General features: G+C 41.3%; 1 protein-coding gene across 6 annotated transcripts in view; it reads right to left on the reverse strand.

The window, feature by feature from the left end:
• ELMO1 (engulfment and cell motility 1) overlaps window positions 1-23491 on the reverse strand; it is a 526001-nt gene that overhangs the window by 364623 nt on the left and 137887 nt on the right. For all 6 annotated transcript variants that reach the window (XM_025464640.3, XM_049093811.1, XM_049093813.1 and 3 more), the window contains one exon: window positions 1116-1166. In XM_025464640.3, the coding sequence (XP_025320425.1) occupies window positions 1116-1166 (51 nt within the window). The remainder of the gene's footprint in view (window positions 1-1115; window positions 1167-23491) is intronic.

The following is a 23491-nucleotide window of genomic DNA, read 5'->3' on the forward strand; positions in this document are numbered from 1 at the left end:
GCTGACTAAAGTAAAGTCAATGCTAAGTCAGACGAAAATGTCTCAGCTCATCATGTGGCCATGGAAAAAGGAGTAGGAATTATAATTTCCAGTAAGTAGAAAAGAAGGCTTCAGAAGACAGTTTGGCCAACTCCAGCAATGCATTCTGTGGGGCTTGTCACCGTGTTTAGGTTCAAGATGTTACTGGGTAAAGTGTTTAGGAGTTTTTAAGCCTCTCTAATGTGATTTTCAATAAGAAGAATGTGTGGTAGTCACAGTACCCACAATTTAACTTTAGCCAGATGCTTTTCCCAATTTCTAAATTTATTTTTAGCCTACCACATGGCTTCAGTGGAAACTGAAAATAAGAGTTAGACACAGTTTTTATCACATAGGCAGAGTGAAAATAGTAACACTTGGTATATTTCGCGCAGATTAGTTTTTAGGAAAGCAAAAAAATGCACTGTGAAATAATATAGTTTGAATATGCTAATGTTACTATCCAAAGTATCTACAAGCAAGTAAGAAAGATGAAGATAAGTAACACAGCCAGCTACGGTAGTCTAAATATTCTATAGCATTTTGTTTAGCAGCTTTTATTTGGAAGACTTTAAAGTGTTTTATCTAGAATCAGCTGTCAATGAAACAGACGACATTTCTCAAACTATATTTTTATGAATTGTCATAATCACTGACCAAAACTAGAAAATGCTTAATTAAACATTCTCACAGACACACCCCGACTTTGAATAACAGGCTGTCTTTGGTTTTGTTTGCTTTGATTGTTGACTGAATTTGTTCAGACAGCATTAAGTGGATGTGCTGGGCAAGTGGGTAAAACCAAACAGTATAGCTGAGTTATCCCGTCTGTAATACAAGAATTGTTGAAATGACCACCAAATTCAAACCTTAAAGGCATTTTATTTGTACCTAATGTGCAATAAAAGCTTCCTCCTCTGTAATGAGAAATATGAGGAAGGGCATTCCTGCTAATCCAGAATCTGCACGTGAGGACATTCCAGAGATCTTCTATTTTTCACTAAAGTCACCCTCAAAAATTAACAACTCATAATCACGTACAGCAGCACTGGAGAGCAAAATGTTTGCTAGAAAGCTGTACACTAAGATCAACTTACTGGAGATGTGGTTAGCCGAAGGATAGTGCCATTTTTTATTTCATTGCGATTCTGGAAAAGAAAAATAAAAACTTTGTAAATCTTCAAATGTTAAGAAGCTTGGTAAACGAGAGCAAAGGCAAAAATAATCTAGTAGTAACACTATATAATAAGAATTCTTATGATTCAATTTATTGTCACTTTATTTTCAAAATTATTGAGTAATTTTTAAATTATTTCTACCAAGAACTTTAAACCGGGTATAGTCACTTTTTTATCAAGTTAACATATCAGATGTATCCTGCGCAGAAGTTAATATAAATCCAAAGAACAGGAATATGGGGCCCAAGAACAGCAAACCAAAAAGAAGCAATTGTGAAAGGTTATTTAGAAAATATGACCTAGCAATTCTGCTAGAATTAAAACACATTTACACAAAAACTTGCACATGAGTGTTCACAAAAGCATTATTCGTAATAGTCCAAAGGTGGAAATAACCCAAATGTCCATCAATTGATGAATGGACAAACAAAATATGGTATACCCATTCAACAGAAATTATTGGGCAATTAAAAAAGTATTGATCCATGCTATAACACGAATGAACCTTGAAAACATTACACCAACTGAAAGAATCCTGACACGAGACCATATATGTTATTATTCCATTCATATGAAATATCCAGAGCAGGCAAGTCCGTGGAGAAAGAATGCAAATTAGTGGTTTCCAAGGGCTGGTGGGTAGGGGTGGGGGAAATGAATGCGATGGTTGCAGGGTTTCTTTTCCAGGGGATACAAATATTCTAAAGTTGATTGTGGTGATGATTTCAGAAATCTATGAATATATTAAAAGCCACTGAACTGAACACTTTAAATAGTAGATTTGGGGGAATGTGAATTATATCTCAATGAAGTTATTTTTTAGGAACACCTGGGTGACTATGTGGTTGAGCAGAGTCTGCCTTCGGCTCAGGGGGTGACCCCAGGGTCCTAGGATGGAGTACCACATCAGGCTCCCCACAGGGATCCTTCTTCTCCCTCTGTCTCTCTTTCTGTGTCTCTCACGAATTAAAAAAAAAAAAAAACACTCTTAAAAAAAGCTATTTTTAAAGGTTATATTAAGGAGTTTGGCTTCTTAACATTTGCTGGCTCTAACTGCATGTCTTAATGTTAAGAACAAACAGCATAAACAAGCAGATCCCAATTCAATCTTCCTCCACTTGGCAGGTGTATTTGAGGTGAGTGTGTTCTGTAGCAGTCACTTAGTGTTCCTGGCATTGAAAGTACAATTTCACTGGCAGTTTTATTTCCTGCCACCAGAGTACGCACCACACTCAGCTTTCAGGAGGTGACCTGATAGGAGTCACACATCCACATGCCCTACTCTGGAACACAGAGGCCAGGAAGTTAATAAAGTGCCACGAGGATCGTTCTCCTGCATCATTCAAGACCAGCCACAAGCTAGAATTTGCTCAGCAGGTGCACTCAAGTGGTGGGAAATTTCTCAGGATAAGATGCCAAAAGCACATAGGACACTCACCCACTCTCTCGCTCAGCCAATTCTGACTACGTATCGGAAAATGAATTTTCTAAAATAACTACCTGAAAGGGAGCAGGCTTTGGGCCCATACTGTCTCCCAAAGAAAACCTAATCTGAACGTTTTATACCAAGTGCAGGATGGCATGAAAGCCCAACTTTGCCAGATCCAAACCCTCCTGGGCGATTCCAGCCCAATCCAGAGCATCCCCACCCAGACACCCAGGGCTGCCTCTTAAGAAAGCAAGCTCCTCATTACTGCAAGTGTCCAGCAAAGGCTGAATAACTGCCTGATGGGCAGGAATGGTGAAATTAATTTCAGTCATTTAAAAAATCTTTTAGCCCTAAAATTCTACGACTCTATGAAAATGGGAAAGGAAGACAGCAAATACTCATTATAGAATATTAAGGAAGCTGAATACCTCTTTACTGCTCAGGTTCTAAATGAATTGAGAAATAAGAGAGTCAGAAGATGAAAAACCTAAAACGTCCCCTTTATTAGTTTTTATGGAGAAAAAGGCTCAGAGTGAGAACTAGAACACAGCTAACTGGGCCCTCAGGTTGGCATACCTGTTGAGGTAAGACCTTACCAGAGGAAAAAAGTGTCCAGTTTATTCTTCCCAAATAGCAAGTCAAGAAGAAAAAGAGGCCCTGCTCATACAAAGAGGCCAGCCAGAAGGATTTAGGATAAAATCTTACGGAAATTTGGAGTGGGGATAAAGGATTCCTAATAACAGCAATAAACATTTAGTGAAAGGCACTGAGCTGAGGTATTGTTGGCGTTTGTTGTCATGCTTATTTAACCATCATAATAACTCTATGTCCATTTTTTTAAAGTTTTTTTAAAGTAATTTTTATATCCAACATGAGGCTCATACTCACAACCCTGAGATCAAGAGTTGCATGTAGGACCCACTGAGCCAGCCAGGTGCCCCAAGTCTCTGCCCATCTTAAAGATAAGAAACCAAAGCTGTTGAGAAGATAAGTCACTTGCCCAACATCACGGAGCAAGAGCGAGGTCTAACACCAGAAGCTGTGCTCTAACGTTCTGGAAGAAGACCAAGATCTTACATTTATCCTCAGAGGAGCAATGCTCCTATCCTCATCAACTGGTCAACATTCAGGAGAGCACAGAAGTAACCATGATAGTAACGAATGCCCTGCAGATTCCCAGAGGCTCCCTGTGAGGCCACAGATAGAAGAAACCGGATGGGGGTATGACTGGGGTGAAAACAAGCAGCTGGCCTCCATGTTGACTCTTGCAATGTTGACTCTTGACTTTCTAGGATCGACGTACAAGTTCTTTGAAGAAAGGGTTTTGAGGATAGTCTATTTAAAACAAAAGTAGTATTATAACCACTGACGGGCAGAGCTGGGTTCAAATTCCTCATCCACCTTGCACCAGCTGTGTGTGCTCTGTGCAAGCTACTAACCCACTCTGATGTAAGCCTTCTCTTCCTCAAAGTGGGGAGAACAAGTCATTGCTTAGAGGACAATAAGAACCACAGGTGACACAGACACTGAGCCCGGCCTAGAACTGGCTCAAAACTGAGAGTGATCGCCACTAGAGAGCAGCTCCCATCCCTCTGCCTGTGTCTCCTCAGATGGCAGTTCATTCCCCTTCTCTTTTTTCCTTTCCTCTGAAAGAGTTGCTTTTAAGTTCATGCTTTGCATTTTGGAATAAAAGCAGTTAAGTAGGTGAGCCATTAAATATGCATTAAAAAACATTAAGGTCCCAGCAGACAGGTGGATGAGACCCAAAGGGAAAGACAGTGCACACAAGCGCTTCAGGAGCTGTATTCTCGCAGGAGAATCAACCAGATTGCACTCTTCTACCCCTGGCTGATGCCACCTTCTACTCTCTGAAGGATGTTAACTTGGCCAGCAAAGGAAGGGGCTCATGCTTGCCCTGATTCTATAAATTCCATCCAAGCCACATGGAACATCATTTCAGAGCGGGGTCTCCAGACAGGATAGTCTGGATGTGACCCACAATTCACTTCTTCCCTGGGAAATCTGGTGTAGGTGACACAGCTGCCCTTTGTGCTATCTCCTTCGGGTGTAAAATGGGGATAGGACCTGTCTCCTAGGTTGTTCTGAGGATTAACTGAAATCATCCATTTAAAGTGCTTGGAACAGTGCCTGGCACATTGCAAACACTCGAAAAAACTAAGTTGGCTGTTTACTATTAGGCACAAAAATATCACCCAAAAAGTACATTGCTACTTAGCTTTATTTGTTTTCAGCAATTCTCTCTATATCATCTGAGCAACAAAAATAATAGTATAATCTACGTTATCCTAAGTCCAAGACCCTAAATTCAGTAGAATAACAAATATTAGCAAATGGATGCATCTTCTATCAACAGAACAACATGGGGTTGTCAACAATAAGGAGCTGTGCCACACGTTGTGCTTCACATCAAAGGCTGGGAAGTGGCACTCACTGCTATATCATTCTTGAGCTTCTACATCTGTTTTGGAGAGGCATTCTTTGATGTAGTCCTGCCAGCATTCAGTAAGCGCTGTGTGTGTTGTGTATGTGTGTGTATCTACTGGCAGTCAGCCCCCACCCTCCGAATGTCACCTCCCTGAGAGTAGATGGTGTGTCACTGCTGTGGCATTCTTTCTAAAACAGTGAATGCCTATGGCCTGGCACATGGGTAGTGCTCAATAAATATTAGTTGAATAAATGTCTAAACCTCCTATACGCCTGGCCAAAGATGAGACATACAAAGTTAAACAAGACTTAACTCCTCAGGGTGGCTGGGTGGCTCAGCCGGTTAAGCAACTGCCTTCAGCTCAGGTCATGATCCCAGAGTCCTGGGGTTGAGCTCTGCATCGGGCTCCCTGCTCAGTGGGAGGTCTGCTTCTCCCTCTCCCCCTATCATTCCCCCTGCTTGTGCTCTCTCCCTCGCTCTTAAATAAATAAATAAATAAATAAATAAATAAATAAATAAACAAACAAACAAACAAATAAATAAATAAATAAAATATTTTTTAAAGAAAAAAGAGGGATCCCTGGGTGGCACAGCGGTATGGCGCCTGCCTTTGGCCCAGGGCGCGATCCTGGAGACCCGGGATCGAATCCCACATCGGGCTCCTGGTGCATGGAGCCTGCTTCTCCCTCTGCCTGCCTCTGCGCCTCTCTCTCTCTCTTTCTCTGTGACTATCATAAAAAAAAATAAAATAAAAAAATAAAGAAAAAAGACTTAAGTCCTATCTTCTGGAAATTCAACAAAGCGGAAGATTGAGGTGTTATATCAGTACCATGAAAAAGCTGTGGCCTCTACAGTGAGTGACTAGCCCGGTATGAGCACATATGTGTGACAAGAGGAAGAGAGGAAGAGGATACTCAGCAAAGGTCCTTAGTGGAGGTGAAGTTCCAAAGGGCCTTTTAATCTATAAGCAACGGTTTCCCAGGAGAGAAGAAACAGCACACTGCAAAGCACAAGACATCCACATGGAACACAGAATAGTCTTGTGCAGTCACTGACGAGCCTGGGATGCACAAAGAATGGAAAGATAGGACACTTACAAGGAAGACTGACCTTTAGCCACTTAAAGAGGGAGGGGAAGGTGTCTGTGGGTGAAATTCTGGCTCTGATTTGCTGCCCGTGAATGTGTCCTCTCTCTGAGGCAGCCAGTTGGAGAGTATGGTAGCCACATTTGTGTCTAATGCTTCGATTCCATAAGTAAAGAAGATGAGCTTTGGGAACAAAGCTGGTATGTCTTCCTTCATTAGAAAGGACTGCAGGAATTTCCTTTTAAGAACTTCCTAAAAGACTTGTAAATTCTTCAGTGCAAAACTTTTCATGCAAAGATTCTTTGAATCCCTCCCTCCATTGGAAATTCTCTGCTGTTAACAGCGACCCTGGGCTGATGTATCATTATCCATCCATACATGCTTTGAAAGACCAGCCTAAATCAAACTTCCAATTCTCAGTAAATTCTGATGTTAATTTCTATGACAGTCTTTTGATTCATCAATTTGACTAGGCTGCCGTCCCCAATTATTCAATTATCAAATATTCATCTGGGTGTTATTGTACAGGTATCTACAGGTGATTAAAGCTGATATTCAGCTAACATGAAGCAAGAAAGATTATCCCAGTCAATCTGCGTGGGCCTGATTCCACAGACTGAAAGGCCTCGAGTTCTATCAGGAGGTAGCAGATTCAGCCTTTACCCCAGAGTTCCAGGCTATTCTTCTTGAAGGTCTGCCCTGTGGATTTCAGATTCGCCTAACCAGCCCGCACCATCATGCAAGCCAACCCTTGCAATAAACCTCTTAGCACATATCTCCTACTGGTTTTGCATCTCTGGTTGAACCCTGACCAACACCTGACTCCACCTACCGAGACACTGCCAAAGCTTTGCATGGCGATGTTTTCCCTCACCGCACTGAGCAATTTATTAACCACCTTTTGTCTCATTGACAGGTTGTACTGGTGACCTCTGGGGAGCAGGCTTCAATGGGTCAATCCAGCAGCATTGTACCAGGTCAGGGTCACTTTTCCGGGCTAGCCAAGGAACACCACCACTGAACGGCATACAAGATGCACGTGGGGAAGAAAAGAAAGTAATGGGCCAACCCCTTCCTCCCCAGATGGAGACAGATATCCTCCAAAAATGAAGAATGTATTCATCAATTCACAGGCCAAGAAACTGCCCCCTGCCCCTCTCTGGGAAATCAGTCTTCAATCTTCCCTATTTCCCCTGATCTTTATTTCATCTGCCCCAGAGTCACCAGAGGTGCACGTTAAAGTGCTGGTTGCTACGGTTCTTACTGCACAGCCACTGACTCCGGGGCCTGGGGTGCTGCATTTTCACTACGATCCCAAGTAGCTCTGATGCAGCACAGTGTTTAGCATCATCTCATTCTAACTCATAAGACTACCCGGCACATTTAGAATAAGTATTCTGAATTTCAAGGAAATAAAATCTGAGGCAAACAAGACAAATGCCAGCTCCTTGAAAATGAAGAGAAAAGCAGGAGCAAGAGTGTTTCTGCAGAAGAACGTCCCAACCGCACAGTGTCCGAGGAGCAGTGGCCCGGTGAAAGCCAGCTAGAGCTCTGCTGTCATATTTACTCAGGCCCAGCAGCTCCAGACTGTACTAGCCCCTGACATTCACATTCGTCTCGATAGGATGTCTTTGTGTTTCTTCACAGAACCAGCTCAGCGACTCGGCCTCTGTGTGGGTTGGATAATAAGATCCTGTTGAAAAATGTCACTGTTCTCCTATTTTTCCCTCTGAAATTTGTTTTTCTCAGTATGCCAACTTTCTCTCTAGCCAGACAAATTAAGAATTATTCCCTGGTCAAAAATCCAAGTTGTAGCCCTGCTCCTGTTATTTAGCAAGAAAAAGAGAAGGTCGGGGGGGGGGGGGGCGGGGGGGGAAGAGGGGCTTACAGCCTAGCAAGTCCAGACTCCTGGAGGGCAGGCAGCTCCAGGGTCTTCTCACTGATTCTATCTCTCCTCCTCCTCCTCCTCTCTCTGTCTTTGTGTGTTTCTCTCTCTCCCTGGAAGTGATGGGGTCCTCACATTGGATGTATTACTCCTAACTAGCGATGTTCTTCACACCCATTACTCAAACATGACAAACACTGATTTTGCATGTAAACCTGATCCCTTTTGTCCTTTGTGTGTCCATTTGAGTGATCTTCAAATCTTCAGGCTGAAGGAAATCACGGAGGACAGTACATGATACACTGGTTGCTAGGTTACGGAGCAATGCCTCCAGACAGAGGACTACAGGTCTAACATTTGAGAAGGGATGTCAGAAATACCCTAAAATAAAATCTGAACCTCCCAAAACAGGAAAAAAAAAGAGGTGGGGGGGGTGGTGAGGAAGAAGGGTAAGAAAGAAAGGGTGGTGGCAACCTGTTCTAAATGCATATTTCCTATAATTAACATTTGGCCTTGGGAGGCCTGGGTGGCTCAGTGGTTGAGCAACTGCCTTCGGCTCAGGGCATGATCCCCGGCCTGCTTCTCCCTCTGCCTGTGTCTCTGCCTCTGTGTGTGTGTGTGTGTGTGTGTGTGTGTGTGTGTTTCTCTCATGAATAAATAAATGAAATCTTGAAAAAACAAAACAAAACATTTTTTCCCCAGGTTCATTTACCATCAGGGACTGCATCCCCACCACCTCCAGACAGCTGGAGAAGGTCATCCATGCCCATTAATTGAAGACTTTGTGTTTGACTTCTCTTCCACTCTATTTTCCTGCCCCTAACTAGATTTTACCCTCAGTTGCTTTTCTTCCATCACTTTACTTTTCGCAGCACCCAGAGAGCCTTTACACAATCCCCAAAATCAAGAGAAGGAAGGACGAGGCAGATGTTAAGTAAGATATCTACTACCTATTTGTGGTGTGTAAACACAGACTATGGAGGTGGAGGGCCTGTTGCATAAGAACGATCTGCTCTCTTTCCATCAGTAATGAGAACCCAGGTAAAAGGAAGGGAAAGATGTGGGTAGACAGCTTGCAGGACCCCAGGGAGTCAACCGGGATGAGGTGAGCCCCAAGGGAAGAACACAGGGGGAGAATGCCTGTCCCCCTTAGCATTTGAATCAACCACTTGTAGAGGACAGAGATGAAGAACAATATGTTTTGCTGGAGAGGAACATGCTGTCTTATCTTAAAGGAACACGCGCTGTGAGGTGTTCACTGTGGCTGAACAGTAAGGCAGGGAAGTTGCCTGCTTCCTCAGCCAGGTCCACGTGGAAGGAATGAGCACACACCCATCCTCACCTGGCATCCTGGCCCAGGCACCAAAAGCTCAAGATTGAATCCAATCCATATTCAGGTCCCTCTGACACCCTCAGGTAAGAATTGACCGAGTCCAACTTGTCAAAAAGCAGGACTCAGTCTTAGACTCAGCCTTGAAATGAGGGCAGGCAGTCCCCTTGAGTGCAGAAGCCGAGGGGGACAATTTTAGCAATCCAGACAGTGGGATCAGCACCAGCAAGGGCAGAGTGTGAGCATCGGGGAATGAGGACGTATATTAATAAAATCTCTTCCGCCACAGGCACTGTTCTGGGGGAACAGTAAGGACATGAGCATGATGGACCCACAGGGTCTGGGAGCCTGGAAAGCGCAGTAGGACCACAAGGAAGGAAGCCGAGGCTGGGCCTGAGCCAGCTAACTTCCCATGTGACCCTGGGCAAGTCAATTGGCTTCAGTTTCCTCATCAACAGAATGGAAGCAAGGGGCACAGTGCCAAAGGTCAGTTCTCTTCTCTTCTCTTTTATTCTCAGTACAACAAACAAAAGAGGAAACATTGAAGGCTTTTGAGCAAAATTACTGATTGTGATGAAGGGGATGTTTCAGAGGAATGAATCTGTCAGCAGCAGTGAATTGGAGGAGGTTGGCTGAGGTGATGAAGGGTTCCTGCAACACACTGTTGCCTCTCTGTCACTGCAGGCTTGGCACTTACTGAGGCAGCCTGCGGGCTCCAACCCCAGGACCACTGGCCTTGAGCATCTCTAGTCTCCACGGTAACAATCTAATACAGGAACCCAAGATCTGAAAAGCTAGTAAGTCATACGCTCTGTGGCAAAAATACATGCCTTTCCTCGTATACATAACTTGAAAAAGGGTAAATATGGCCAAGTTGTTACTGGGTGAGTCTGTAATGTTTAACAAAAGCCTTAAAAATCTTCAAAATCAAATTCTATGGATTTGTCCTAGAGAAAACATCGGAGATGCAGACATCTTGCAAAAGAGGTCAGTGCAATATTGGTCATAACAGAGCAAAGCACTAAAAGCAAATCCAAGTATCCCAGTTAATCATTTATTGTTTCTTTTTTTTTTTAAATTTTTATTTATTTATGATAGTCACACAGAGAGAGAGAGAGAGAGAGAGGCGCAGAGACATAGGCAGAGGGAGAAGCAGGCTCCATGCACCAGGAGCCCGATATGGGATTCGATTCCGGGTCTCCAGGATCGCGCCCTGGGCCAAAGGCAGGCGCTAAACCGCTGCGCCACCCAGGGATCCCTCATTTATTGTTTCTTATCTCAAAACCCAGCTTTCTTGGCCCCACGTTGGGATAGGAGAGCTGGACCCAAGCACTCTCCTTTGCCATCTGGGAGAATGCTAAGCTTCTCCAGGAGAGGGCACTGAGATGATTTGGCCTGGTCAGATCAGGCGGTTCTCTATCCATCCACTTATAATTATTGTGGAAAAAAGCCCTCAGGCCTCCTGCCCTGCACCCCCTCCTTGGTCCCCCTCACAGGGGAGGCTTCGAAGTAGCTCCGCCTTCTCAACTTGCCAGCAAGAGTCCCACTTTTACTATCCAACACAGGCCTGAGTCCTTCACCGTGGTGGTGACGTCCCTGTGGGAGTGACGCTCTCTTTGAGGAGCCCTGGAGGAGGGGCAGTGCCCCCTCTTGGTCTTTGGTTCTCAAGCTGTCCACTCCTTGGACTAAAGGCCACAGCTCATTTGCTGCAACTGCTCCTTCTGGAATCATCAGAATCCCCCCCCCCGCCACCTTTTACCCCTTTCCTGGCAGTTAATCAGCTCCCACTAGTTACCACTTTTTAAAATCAGTGTCCTGTTCAAATAATGGTACAGTTCCTATATCCTGACTGGACCCTGACTGATACACCAAGTCATCCAAAGTTTCCCTAATTATGAAGGAAAATTCAAGTAAACATGGCCAAGCAGGCCCACGATACATCACACAGCCACTGAAGTGTGGTATAAAAGAATGTTTAGTGATACACGAATGTGTCGCATTATATTGTGCAGTGAAAAATGTGGGTGGCAAACTATTGTAGTGTGGGTTCAAACTGATGGACTAGAATGTGTGTGTATACACCAAAAAATACCAGCGCCCGTGTAGGTAACTACATGAACGATGCTCTTCACTCGCAACAGGTGAAAAAAAAGGGAAGAAAGCAGGAAAAATGCCGGGAATTGTGGGTATTCACTCAACCCAGCTAATGAAGACCGTCTGTTTCTGGGGCAGAAAGCAGCCTCTCTGGTTTTGACAGAAGGAACCAGCGCAAACTAGAGGGGACACACGCAACAGTCCTTCTCCAGCAGTCCTGTTTTGTCATCCATTTGAGAGACACTCGATCCCCCCCCCCCGCCTCTCCCCACTGCCATCAATTCTAACTTACCCCCCAATCAAATGTCACGTGCAGATGTTTAAACCTAGCTTACAGTGTCCCTGGCAAGTTCGAGCCTGTGGCCTCAGAAACCCACAAAGTGCTGGAGAAGAGAGCAGCATTTACAGGAAAGCAGCTCATGCTTGCAAAAAACACACACTTTTAAAGGGCCATTCCAGGGGCACTGGCAGGGATCACCAAGGACGCTGGGACAGCTGGGGAAATGTTGCCTCCACGGCTGATTCTAGGCAATGCCAGTGCAAACGGCAGACAAGAGTCAGAGAGAACAAGACCACACCTCTGTAGCATAGGGCTATGGACCAGAGGGGGATGGAGACACCAGGGAGGAAGGGCCGAACAAGCTTGCCGGCTGGCTTCAAGTGCACGGTATGGTGTCACATGGCACCCAGAACGTAAACCTGCTGAGGTGTGACCCACCTACACAACTGGCATCAGAAGGGCCTGGTTCAAAGCTTGGCTTCGCCACTCAAGCGTTGTCACCAGGGCATTTGGCACAGCACCTGGCACCACAGCAGGTGCTCAGGGAAACTCGCTGAGTGAATTACATGCAGGTGACAATATCTCTGGGCTTCCCTCACTGCCAATATAAAGACAGTCACCTCAACTAAATGGTATTGGTGTGGGGATTAAATAAGACAGTGTTAATAAAAGCCTCTGTCTTGCATACAGTATGGACGCAACACATCATAAAGAAGGGGCAGCCTCGGTACCAGGCAACGAAAATATAGAAAATTTGCCCAACGAGGAAGAGAATCTAAGACAAAGGAGACCCAAGTCAGCCATTTTGTCCACCTGCCTTGGGAAAAAGATTATTTTTCTATACTCTCCTTCCCTATGGCCATGGAGGTTTAGGCAGTCTGGTGAAGCTATGGGGCCTCTTCTCTGAATGTCTTTAACTGCATAAATAAAATGCATAAGCTTGTAAAAAAAAAAAAAAGCAATAGTGATACAAACACTTTTTAAGCTGTATCATAGTAACATATATGCTGCTTTATCAACGCAGTTATCAGCAATTTTCTCCAGAAAGAGCCAGAGAGTACATATTTTAATCATTGCAGGCCAGAAGGTCTGCAATAATGATACATAAATAAATGGGCATGGCTGTGTTTCAGTAAATTTCATTTACAAAATTAGGTGGCAGCCTGGATTCAGCCCACAGGCTAGTTTGTTGACACCTGTATTAACGCATGAAATAATAAGATATATTAAAAGGTCTAATAAACTATCATAATTTCTAATTAAGTGTAATGATGATAAATGACATGTTGAGGTAGCTGTAATAACAGTGATAAATGGAAATAACTACGATTTCTACTGGTAATATTGGCACAGATACTGCTTGTACTACCACGGCCTCTTGCCTACACTCATGATTGAAGTAATGCAAAATTTCACATTTTCACAGAGTTGTAACTTTCTTCCTATATAAATTCATGGCCCCCAGGTTAAAATGGTGGTTTTCCACTGGACTTAGAAGAAAATCCAAAAAAAAAAAAAAAAAAAAAGAAGAAAATCCAAATATTTACTATGCTTTAAAAGACTCAGCTTGATGTGGCCCCAGCCAACCTTTCTGGTCACATCCAATCCACTTCCCACCCCTCAGCTCACTACCCTGTTCCTTTTTGTTCCCTATCACACCAATTTCTTCATGCGTCAGGGCTATCATTTCAGCTGTTCCTCTTCTTGAAATGCTATGCTCTGCCTCCTTGTTATCTTCAAGTCTTGGCTCAAATGTCTCCTCATTAGAGAGACATTCCTGATGTCTCATGGCAATCTTGGCCAAGGCTTACAGATGGACATTGGACCTTCATGACAGATATGGATTGCCCTAGAGATGGCACGACCCTATGACAAAGACCCAGAACCATGGGTAGCACAAATCCTCACAGGAGAATGACTGCTTAGAGAGGAGGTGTAAGTTTTCTTCTCAGGGCTCACATGTTAGAAAAATAAGAGTCCTAAGCTCCCAATGCTGGAAACCATGTCCACACTCTTGTAGCTTTATTTCATTTTTATCCGGTTATTTGTTAACTTGAGCCAAGCCAAATTATACTTCTGACCCATTCTTGAACCTGTATCCTATGGCAGGCCTAACAGGTTAAACCTCAATAGCAACACCTACCACACTCTACGCTCATGGCTTTCTCACAAGACGTCACTTACTTCAGACCACTTACCCCAATCTGAAAATAAATACATTGCTCATTTTTAAAGAATTTCCTGTCTGTGTCCACATACACGAGAACATATGCAAGAAAAGAGGGGGCATCATATGCCTAAAACAGTGCCTGGTGGGTGAAATGTGTTCAGAAAATACTTTTTAAATGGATGGAATGGGTGTTTTAATCAAAATAGGGAGTAAGAGCCAGAACATATCTGTAAACTAAAGCTTACTGGCCACTTACATCTTCAAAGACAGAAATACAGTCCCTTTTGTTCTCCCACAATGCAAATAAATCTCAAACTATCTTTCCTTTCCTTCCCTCTTCTACAACCTTCTGTCAACAAGTGGATATTTATTTCATGCCTACTATGAGGCATTGGTATCATTAAGCATTTTTTAAAATATTTATTTATTTGAGAGAGAGAGAGAGAATGTGCAATGGAGGGGGGCAGAGGGAGATGGAGAGGGAAATCCAGACAGATTCCATGCAGAGAACAGAGCCCGACATGGGGCTCGATCTCACAACACTGACATCACAGCCAGAGCTAAAACTAAGAGCAGATGCTTAACCAACTGCACCAGCCAGTTACCCCTCATTCAGCATTTTTTTAAAAAGAGAATTGAGGGATGCCTGGGTGGCACAGTCAGTTAAGTGTCCAACTCTTGGTTTCAACTCAGGTCATGATCTCAGGGTCGTAAGATCGAGCCCCATGTTCAGCTCCACACTCAGTCTCTCTCTCTTTCTCTGCCCCTGTCCTTCTGTGCGCTCACTCACTCATTCTCTCTTTCTCTCAAGTAAATAAATAAATCCTTATTTTAAAAAGAGAGAATTGAGATATATTTGCTTGTGTTCCAATACCAATACATGTGCCCCCAATGGTGTTCTGAATGGAAATGAGCTATAATCCACCACACTGTTCTTTTTGTTCTTTAAAAAAAAGATTTTAATTATTTATTCATGAGAGACACAAAGAGAGAGAGGCAGAGACACAGGTAGAGGGAGCAGCAGGCTCCTCGCAGGAAACCTGATGTGGGACTCGATTCTGGATCCCAGAATCATGCCCTGAGCCAAAGGCAGACACTCAATGGCTGAACCACCCAGGCATCCCTCCACCACACTGTTCTGAGCCGCAGCCTCAGCCTGCCCTGGCACAGGACCAAAGTGACAAACAGCCCCAGAGCTCTGCAACAATTGAGCTCTGCAGCTCACAAGACCATCCAGAACCACTTCTGGTTCACCTGCTCCTGCCCTAAGGGAAAGGGCCCATTTATGAGAAGTAGGAGGGAAGCCATAGGAAAGCAGGCTGTGGACTTAGCATGGGAGGGAAGGTACCCAACAGTGAACACCAAAGAAAGAATGGGCTTTAGTTGGAATCCACATGAGTTGCCTTCATGCCATCCTCTCTTCTCCCTCCTTGCACCAGGAGTGAAATTCGAATTTAAATAGAGTCTTCTAGAGGAGTTAGTAGGGATGATAGATGTAAGAGGAGGTAAGTAAACAGTTAAACCTTTATTTTTTAAAAATATTTTATTTATTTATTCATGAGAGACACAGAGAGAGAGAGAGGCAGAGACATAAGCAGAGGGAGAAGCAGGTTCCCTGTGTGAAGCCTGATGCGGAACTCCATTCAAGAACCCCAGGATCACGCCCTGACCCAAAGGCAGATCCTCGACTGCTGAGCCACCCAGGCGTCCCAACAGTTAAACCTTTAAATAGTATTAAAAACTCATCTGCATTTTAGCTTTTCTCTGCCTTTTTCACTGGAGCACCCACACTGCACTCAGACATCCAGGCCTTGTCTCCAGAAGCTGTCTGTCTTGTCAGGGTGGGTGGGTGGGACAAAAAAATAACTCTACCTTGGTCGAAAGCACCAGTGACGTAGTCAGCAATAACAAGACCATGCCAATTCAATTAGGAAGGGTGTTTTCCTTAAGAGTTAATCTAAAAATAACTGCCAAAGAAAGCATTTTTTATAGACTAATTCTCTGCCACAAACGTTCTAATACAGATGAATTAACTAATTGATATGAAGGGACAACTATTTGGTGAATTAAATGCCTTTTTCACATAGAGACTCTATAATGAGGTTTTGGGTTTTTCACTATAAAAAGATCCTGTGAAACAAGATGACATACATCAGAGAAACATCAGCTGATTTAAAAAGCCATTTAAAACATGGCTTTTAGCAAAGGGTATAGATTTAAATAAAACTGAGTTAAAAATCCAGGCTGTACAATTAGTCATATACAATCATGTTCAATGTTACTCAATCTTTCTGATATTTAATTTTGTTAATCTTAAAAAGAAAAAAAAACAGGAAATACACTGGTGAATACGTCTCAGTGTGTTTGCAGAAATTAATTAAGCTCAAAAGAATGACTTATAAACAGCAAATGATCAATAAATAATACATAAATAGCTATAAACAATGGAAGTGCTTAAAAACGTAATTTATGACAGATACAAATTATGAGGTGCCTATGCGTACATTTTGCTAAGTGTACACTATTTACTAAATGTAATGAAAGGAAAAAAATCACAAGACTTTAATTGAAAAATGTTAACACTCTAACAAATGAAGATACATTGTTTTCATGCATGAGATAGAAAAATACCCTAAAGAAAGCAATTTCCTGCAAAATTAATCCATTAATTAGTTCAATGTTAGTTAAAATCCTAACATCAGCTTTGACAAGTTGATGCTAAAATATATATTAATCAGAGTAGAGACTAGGCAGGATGATTTTGATAAAGAAAAAGAAGACAGGTTCATCCTACTCGGTATCAAATTTTGTTTCCAAGCTGTAAATGACCAAAGCTGTATGGTAAGGACCAAAACAAAAAGCCACACAGACGCCTATATTTGAAAAAACTTGACTCACAGCAGAGGTGACAATGCAAATCATGAGCGTGGGAAAACAGGCAATCAATTAGTCAAAAAATGGTGCTAGGACCAAAAAAAAAGATAAAATTAGATCCCTACCTATTACACACACACACACACACACACACACACACTCACACACATTTTCAAAATGGATTGATGACCTATATAAAAAATCAAGCTTGCAAAAGAAAACACAAGAGACTATGTTTATGACATATGGCTAGAGAAAATGCCTTTAAGCAAAACGTGGGAACGCAAACAATAAAGGGAAAAAACAATTCAATCATATTAAAATGATTTTTCAACTTCTTTTTGGCAATAGACACCATAGAAAAGTTAACACACAGCTATGGACTAAGTGGAGATATTAAAAAAAAAAAAAAAAAAGAGAGAGCTTGGGTCCATATCCTTTAAAGAACTCCTATCAATCAATGAGAGTACAACACTCCCCTCTCACTGCTGGACAAAGACCGGACAGGCAGTTTGCAAAAGGGAAGTCTGAATAGATAGGAACATAGGAAGTATGCTCAGCTTTCAGCAGTTAGAGAAATATTAATTAAAACCACAAGAAGCCACATGCCACCCCTTCCACGTGGCTAACATTAGGCAAGACTGTGACAGCAAGCACTGGGTAGGATAAAGGGAATAGGAACTCCATATAATGGGTGGCGGTGGCACTAGGATGATTGAAAGCACTTGGGCAATTCCTGGTGAGGTTAAGGATGGGCACACCCTCCAACCCAATGGCTTTCTACATCCTGTCCTGGGGAAACTTTGAAGTAAGGTCGCATGAATACGTGTACAAGGATATTCATTACACTGCTTTTAGTGATACCAAAATTGGAGAAACAACTGCTTATCAACTGGGGTTTATTTATGCCATGGGATATGATGCATAATTCATCTCAAACATAGAACTTTGTTGGAAAACTTAAATTGCAAAATGCTACCTGCAGTACGACAGCAATAACTCAAATTTTAAAATGCTAAACAATTCTCTATATTATTCATGGAAACATAAATATGTAGAGAACCTATAAAACATTCATGAGAATAATGTATATCAATTTCAGACTAGTATTTACCTCTGGGGAGGAGGAATAAAAAGAGAAACAGGAAAAATGACAGAGTAGGGCTTTAGCCAGACCAATACTTTCTTTTTAAGATCATCTAAAGCAATAGGCAAACTGTTAATATCTATTAACATCTAGATGGTTGGGTATGTATGGGTGTCACTTACATCATTTCCTGTGCTTTTTTGGTAATGTTCGAAATACTGCATGATTAAAAAGTTTTAAATTACCATTTAAATGAATTCTGTTAAAAGGCAGTATCACTAGAGCAAAAGTCATCTGTCTGAATCAAAAGTAGTGGCTGGATTTCTCACATCTATGCATTACTTTGTAATGAGGGAATAATTAAAGATAAACATGTATTTAAAAACAATGTGCTGACTATAAATTAGCCTTGCACAATCCTGCTTTTCTTTTCCCTGCCAACAGTTACATTCTTAAAACAACCAAAATGCAGTCTTTTTAAAAAGTGCCTATTAGTCAAGCCAGTGGTTTTCAAATAAGGAAATCCTTTTGTTCTAGAAAGGGGAAAAAAAAAATCCCTCAGATGATGCCTCAGAAGCTAAAATAGACAAAGAGGTATTGTATTCATATTAACATGTTTTATGAGCTGAGGTTTATAAATGTATAAATGTATTTTTATTAACATAAAAATTAAATATCTGATATTGTGGATGATTTTTACAATATTATAACAAGCTCCCACATTCAATTTAATCTGTGTTTTGTTTATCTTCTCAATGTGGAGAAAATCTGGATACATTCGCACAGCGTGCTAGTTTTCTACTGCTGCGTAACAAATTACCACAACTTTAGGAGCAACACAAACGTACCATGTCGTAGTTTCTATTGGTCAGGAATCTAGCATATTTTAGCTGGGCCCTTTACTTGGGGTCTTACTGGGTTGAAATAGAGGTTGGATGGCTCAATCCTAATTAGGAACTCAGAGGCCTCTTCCAAATTCATTTCAGTTGTCGGTGAATTTTCCTTGAGGTCGTATGACTAAGATCCCTCTTCCTCTCGTTTTTTAGCTAGCTGTTGACCAGAAACCATGCTCCGCAACCAGAGGTTGCTTTCACATCCTTACCCTGGAGCTTTCTCCACAACAGGACAGCTTGCGCCTTCTCAAGGCCGGCAGGAAAGCATCTTTGTTAATGCTTTAGCTTCTTATAAAGGGCCCATCCGATTAGGTGAGGCCCATGAAGAAAATCACCTTTTTGATTAATCCATTCAAATGATTAAGGACTTTAGCTGTATCTGCAAATCTCTTGGACATACAGTGTAATATAATCACAGAAATGACATCCGATCACAGGTCCAGACCGCACTCAAAAGAGAAAGAATTACACCGGGAATGCGACACCAGCTGGTGGGTATCTTGGATTCTCCCAACAACACACACGAAAGCACCTGTCAGTGGTAACTGTTTTTGAGAGCTTACCTTGAAGTCTCAGAAGTACTCTTCAGAAGCTTGGCAAAGGTCCATTGGAACACTTTTTCTTTCAAATCTATATACCTCACATCTAATCTCAATTCTCATTTCTGATATTCAAAGTCAGACAAAAAATTTCAAACCTCACAGAAAGAAATGGAATAAAATTGGATCTTCCCCTGTTACCAGACATTGTCCATGCTCTTAAGACAATATATCTGAGCTACTCTTGATCTTATGTGAGCCAGCACGCAGATGCAGCAGTGCTACACTTGCTTAATGATTTTCCTTGAATGGATAGATTCATGCTTGATTTAAAATAAAACAGTACAATCTTCCTAGTCAATGACACATTTATAAGAAGTGTAAATATATGCACAGGGATGGAAGAAATGAAATGCTTCATACTAAGGTCTGTTTAAAGTCAACTTAACCTGGCACTTTAAGTTAATAATGATGAAGTTATTATTATAGTTTATGTTGATTCTTTTACTTATGTTTAAATAGCTCAAAATAATATTTTAAAAGACTTTATCAGTCAAATACATCTGCAATTCCTGAACCACCTCTGAAAACCCCTGAGATGGAACTTACTTCACAATAATATAGAAGATCTTGGTTTCAGTTCTAAAGTTGATACTCAGAAGCTGTGTAACTTAAAACCTCAAAGCCCCTCAGACCCCTGTGGGCCTTCAATGATTAAATGAAATCACCCATTAAAGTGCCTGGCACCTAGGGGATCCTTAATAAATGGACGGCATAAGCAGGATGACCCAGTTTCTTCTGACTCATCATTAAACTTTGATTTTATAAGGAAACAGTGAAATGATTACAAAAAGACTCAGTTTAAAGAACGGAGGACACTTTAGCATTGTTCTAAAAAACAAAAAGGGAAAGAGGGGAAAAGGCAAATAAAAAGTCCAAACAAAATAAAACCCTGATTTTAAAATTGAGTTGAAAAATAAAATAAAATAAAATTGAGTTGAATACTTTCAGCCATGAAGGGAAGTTTGACAAATAAATAAAAAGTATGACTCACTAAGGGATGACCGTGGGCTAGGCGCCTTGCATACTGTCTTGCCAGCATTCAGCCTTTTAATATCAGTACACAATAAAACGGGCTGAGTATATTAACTAACAACGTGTTAAGATGTCCACTATGTATCATGCTAAAATGAAAATTGTGAAAGAATGCGTACACTATGATCTCATTTTGCAAAAACAAATACACACCCAAACTCAAATTGTGTTTGAAGTATGTATACTAAAATGTCAGTTTTCACCACATAACAGAATTGTGATAATTTTTTTTGAATTGTGATCATTTAAACAATTTTTACTCTTCTTCTTTTCTTCTAATATGTCTCCAAAGTGCTTATTCTGTTTGTGTACATTTTTAAAATGAACTTTGGATACATCATATCAGATTGCTGAGGAGCAGCAAATAATGGGAAAAGGACTGTTTTATGTAAGTTGTATTAAATTAATAAAAATGGTACCTGTACCTCGTTATTTTTTTCTATCTAAAAATCCAAACCTAACTACAGGGCATGTGAGTCTGAAGTTGCAAGAGAGAGGGCATCTTAACACAGAGGAAGAGAAAGAAAGGTAAATGAACAAAGACCAGGAAGAGACATTGAAAAAAAACAAAAAGTGGCTAATAACCTAAAGATGATGGTATGGAAAGATAGAATGAGAGAAAAATGAAGTCACCGACAGAAAGACTGAAAGGAAAAATCAGCAGGAAGAAACAAGGTCACAGGAGGAAAAAAATAAATAAACAGTAGGGAGCAGAGAAAGAATGGCCAAAGAGAAGAAATACATTCTAAACAATCATAATGCAAGAGGAAGCTCTTCTTTCTTATTCATCTCTTAATAAAATGGAAAATCTTAAATAGGATCACAAAATGAATCAGCTGTAAAGTTTTTTGTTTGTTTGTTTGTTTATTTTTCCCCCCACAGGAGTGAGAATTGAAGAGTATGCTTGATAACCAAGGTTTACTTGACCTACACCAGTCTCAGAGACTTCATAGGACTGCAACTAACCCACCAGGTCTCTTTCAGATCTTTCTCATTAGCTACAGAAGCAAGTTCAAGACTGTCTTTGAAAAATGAAGAGGAGTTACCAGCTCACAAGTGCAGCTGATGTAAGAAAGTGCTCTCTTTCACTTTTTAACTTTAAACTTTAGGTATGGTAAAGGAAGTAAACCAATTTCTCCCAAAATTGTACGCATAAGAAGGTGTCAATATTCAAAGTGCCTAGTGGATTCCCTCTAAATTCTTGTGAACAGTTCTGAGTTTACAAGATCACTGTTTCCCCCTCCCTACCCTCAAGAAAGAGAAACAGATATCTTTCCTCCTCCTATATTCTTTATCAATGCAGAAAATTGTCTCATTGCTGCTGCTGTATGTTTTAATAATGCAAAATCTCTTCCACTTTTCTTTATGTTTTCTTCTTCCTCTTAGCTTAAGGAGTTGAAATCTAGAAAAAGTAAAAGGCAGAGTTTAATCTTTGAATCACCTCTGAAAAGTAGTAAACCTATCTGACAGCTCTTTCCTGAAAGGTAAAAAGATATTTTTAAATTAAAAAGCCCCAAAGCTCTCTGCTCCTCTTTCCATAGAGAGGAACGTCCCCTGCCATCTCCCCCTTGACTCTGGGCAGGCTTATAACTGCTTCAAGCAATAGAGTAAAGCAGAAGATTCCAGAGAACTTGTAAGGCTAGGTCATAAAGAGCCATGCAACTTCTGCTTGGCTCTCTTGGAAACCTGGCTCTTAGGAAGTACCCTCTCAGACAGCTTCTCGGAACATGCCACATGCTGTGAGGAAGCCCAAGCCACATGCAAAGGCCACATGTAGGCACTCCAGTTTACAGTCCCAGCTGAGCTGAGCATTTGAGTCATCCCAGTCCAGAGGCCAGACATACCAGTGATGAAGCTTCCAAATGATTCGATCCCCCAGATATTTGTGTCTTTCTAAATAAGACTCCAGACATCATCAAGCAATGACAAGGCATCATCCTTGCTTGGCCATGTCCAAGCCCCTGACCCAGCGCATCAATGAGTATCACTAATCATTTCCACTGATAATAGTGGGTTTTTGTTTTATGTTTCTAAGTTTGGAGTAATGATAGATAACTGGAGCAATGCAGATTTAAAAGGAAAGGACTACACAGTAATTACTGTAAATGAACTAGAACCCCTATGTCACCCAGTGTCATGTCCAGAAAACAGCTGCAAGCAGGTGGAGGTTAAGATCCCTTTCCTCTGCACTGTCCCCAGTCTGTCTATCTAATTTTCTACCTTTCTTTTTTTTTTTAATTTCGTTTTTTTCTTTTGATCTTTGTTCATGTCTACCCCTTTAGTCTGCCCTTGGGTCACTAATTTACTATTTATTGTAGTGGGTATTTATTTCTCGTAAGACAAATATTTATAGAGCAGCTTTTAGACATTGGGATAGCAAAAGTGAGGAAATCTAACTTTGTGACCTTGTAATAAAATGTTTTTCAAACCGTGGATCACAACTATTAGTAGTCAAAAAAAATCATCCTGATGGGTCCCAGCAAACATTTTAAAAATAAAAATAAAACAGAAAATAACAGACTAAAAGTAACAACAAAAAGGCTTTCCAAGTAGTATAGTGACTATTGTTTGGTGAATCTTTTATCCTTTGACACAAACACAGGATGTCTACATTGCGTTTCCATCCTAAAACTTTGAGAAACATAGTCTAACAGCTAGAGAAAAATAAACCTCATTTCTGAAGTATTAAAAAACATGAATGAGATTGTGTTGAGCAAATTTGCAATTAAGTTGCTGGCTTTGGAACACATTGTAAGAGTCTGCAGAGCCATTCTCAGAACTAATCTCTACTGATAAAGGGTTTTGTTTTATACTGTTGTTAGCTTTGTTTAGAAGGATTGTTCCAGTGTTTCTAGGGCCATTTTTGGTAAACAAGTTCCTGCCTTCAGAGTGTGTCACTCATTCTGCATTTGAGCATTACACAGTTAAATGTTTGAGTACTTGAGTCAATCTATTCATTGGTTTAATAGCTGAACTAGAGAACATGGAATTATCATGACCTCTGGCATTTATTTTTGCCTGCAATTCTAGAAGCAGTCATATCTTACTAAATCCAAGCTAGAGAGACCAAGCAAAAAAAAAAGAAAAA

Source organism: Canis lupus, chromosome 14 (genome assembly GCF_003254725.2).
Source record: "Canis lupus dingo isolate Sandy chromosome 14, ASM325472v2, whole genome shotgun sequence".
Taxonomy (NCBI): Eukaryota; Metazoa; Chordata; class Mammalia; order Carnivora; family Canidae; genus Canis; species Canis lupus.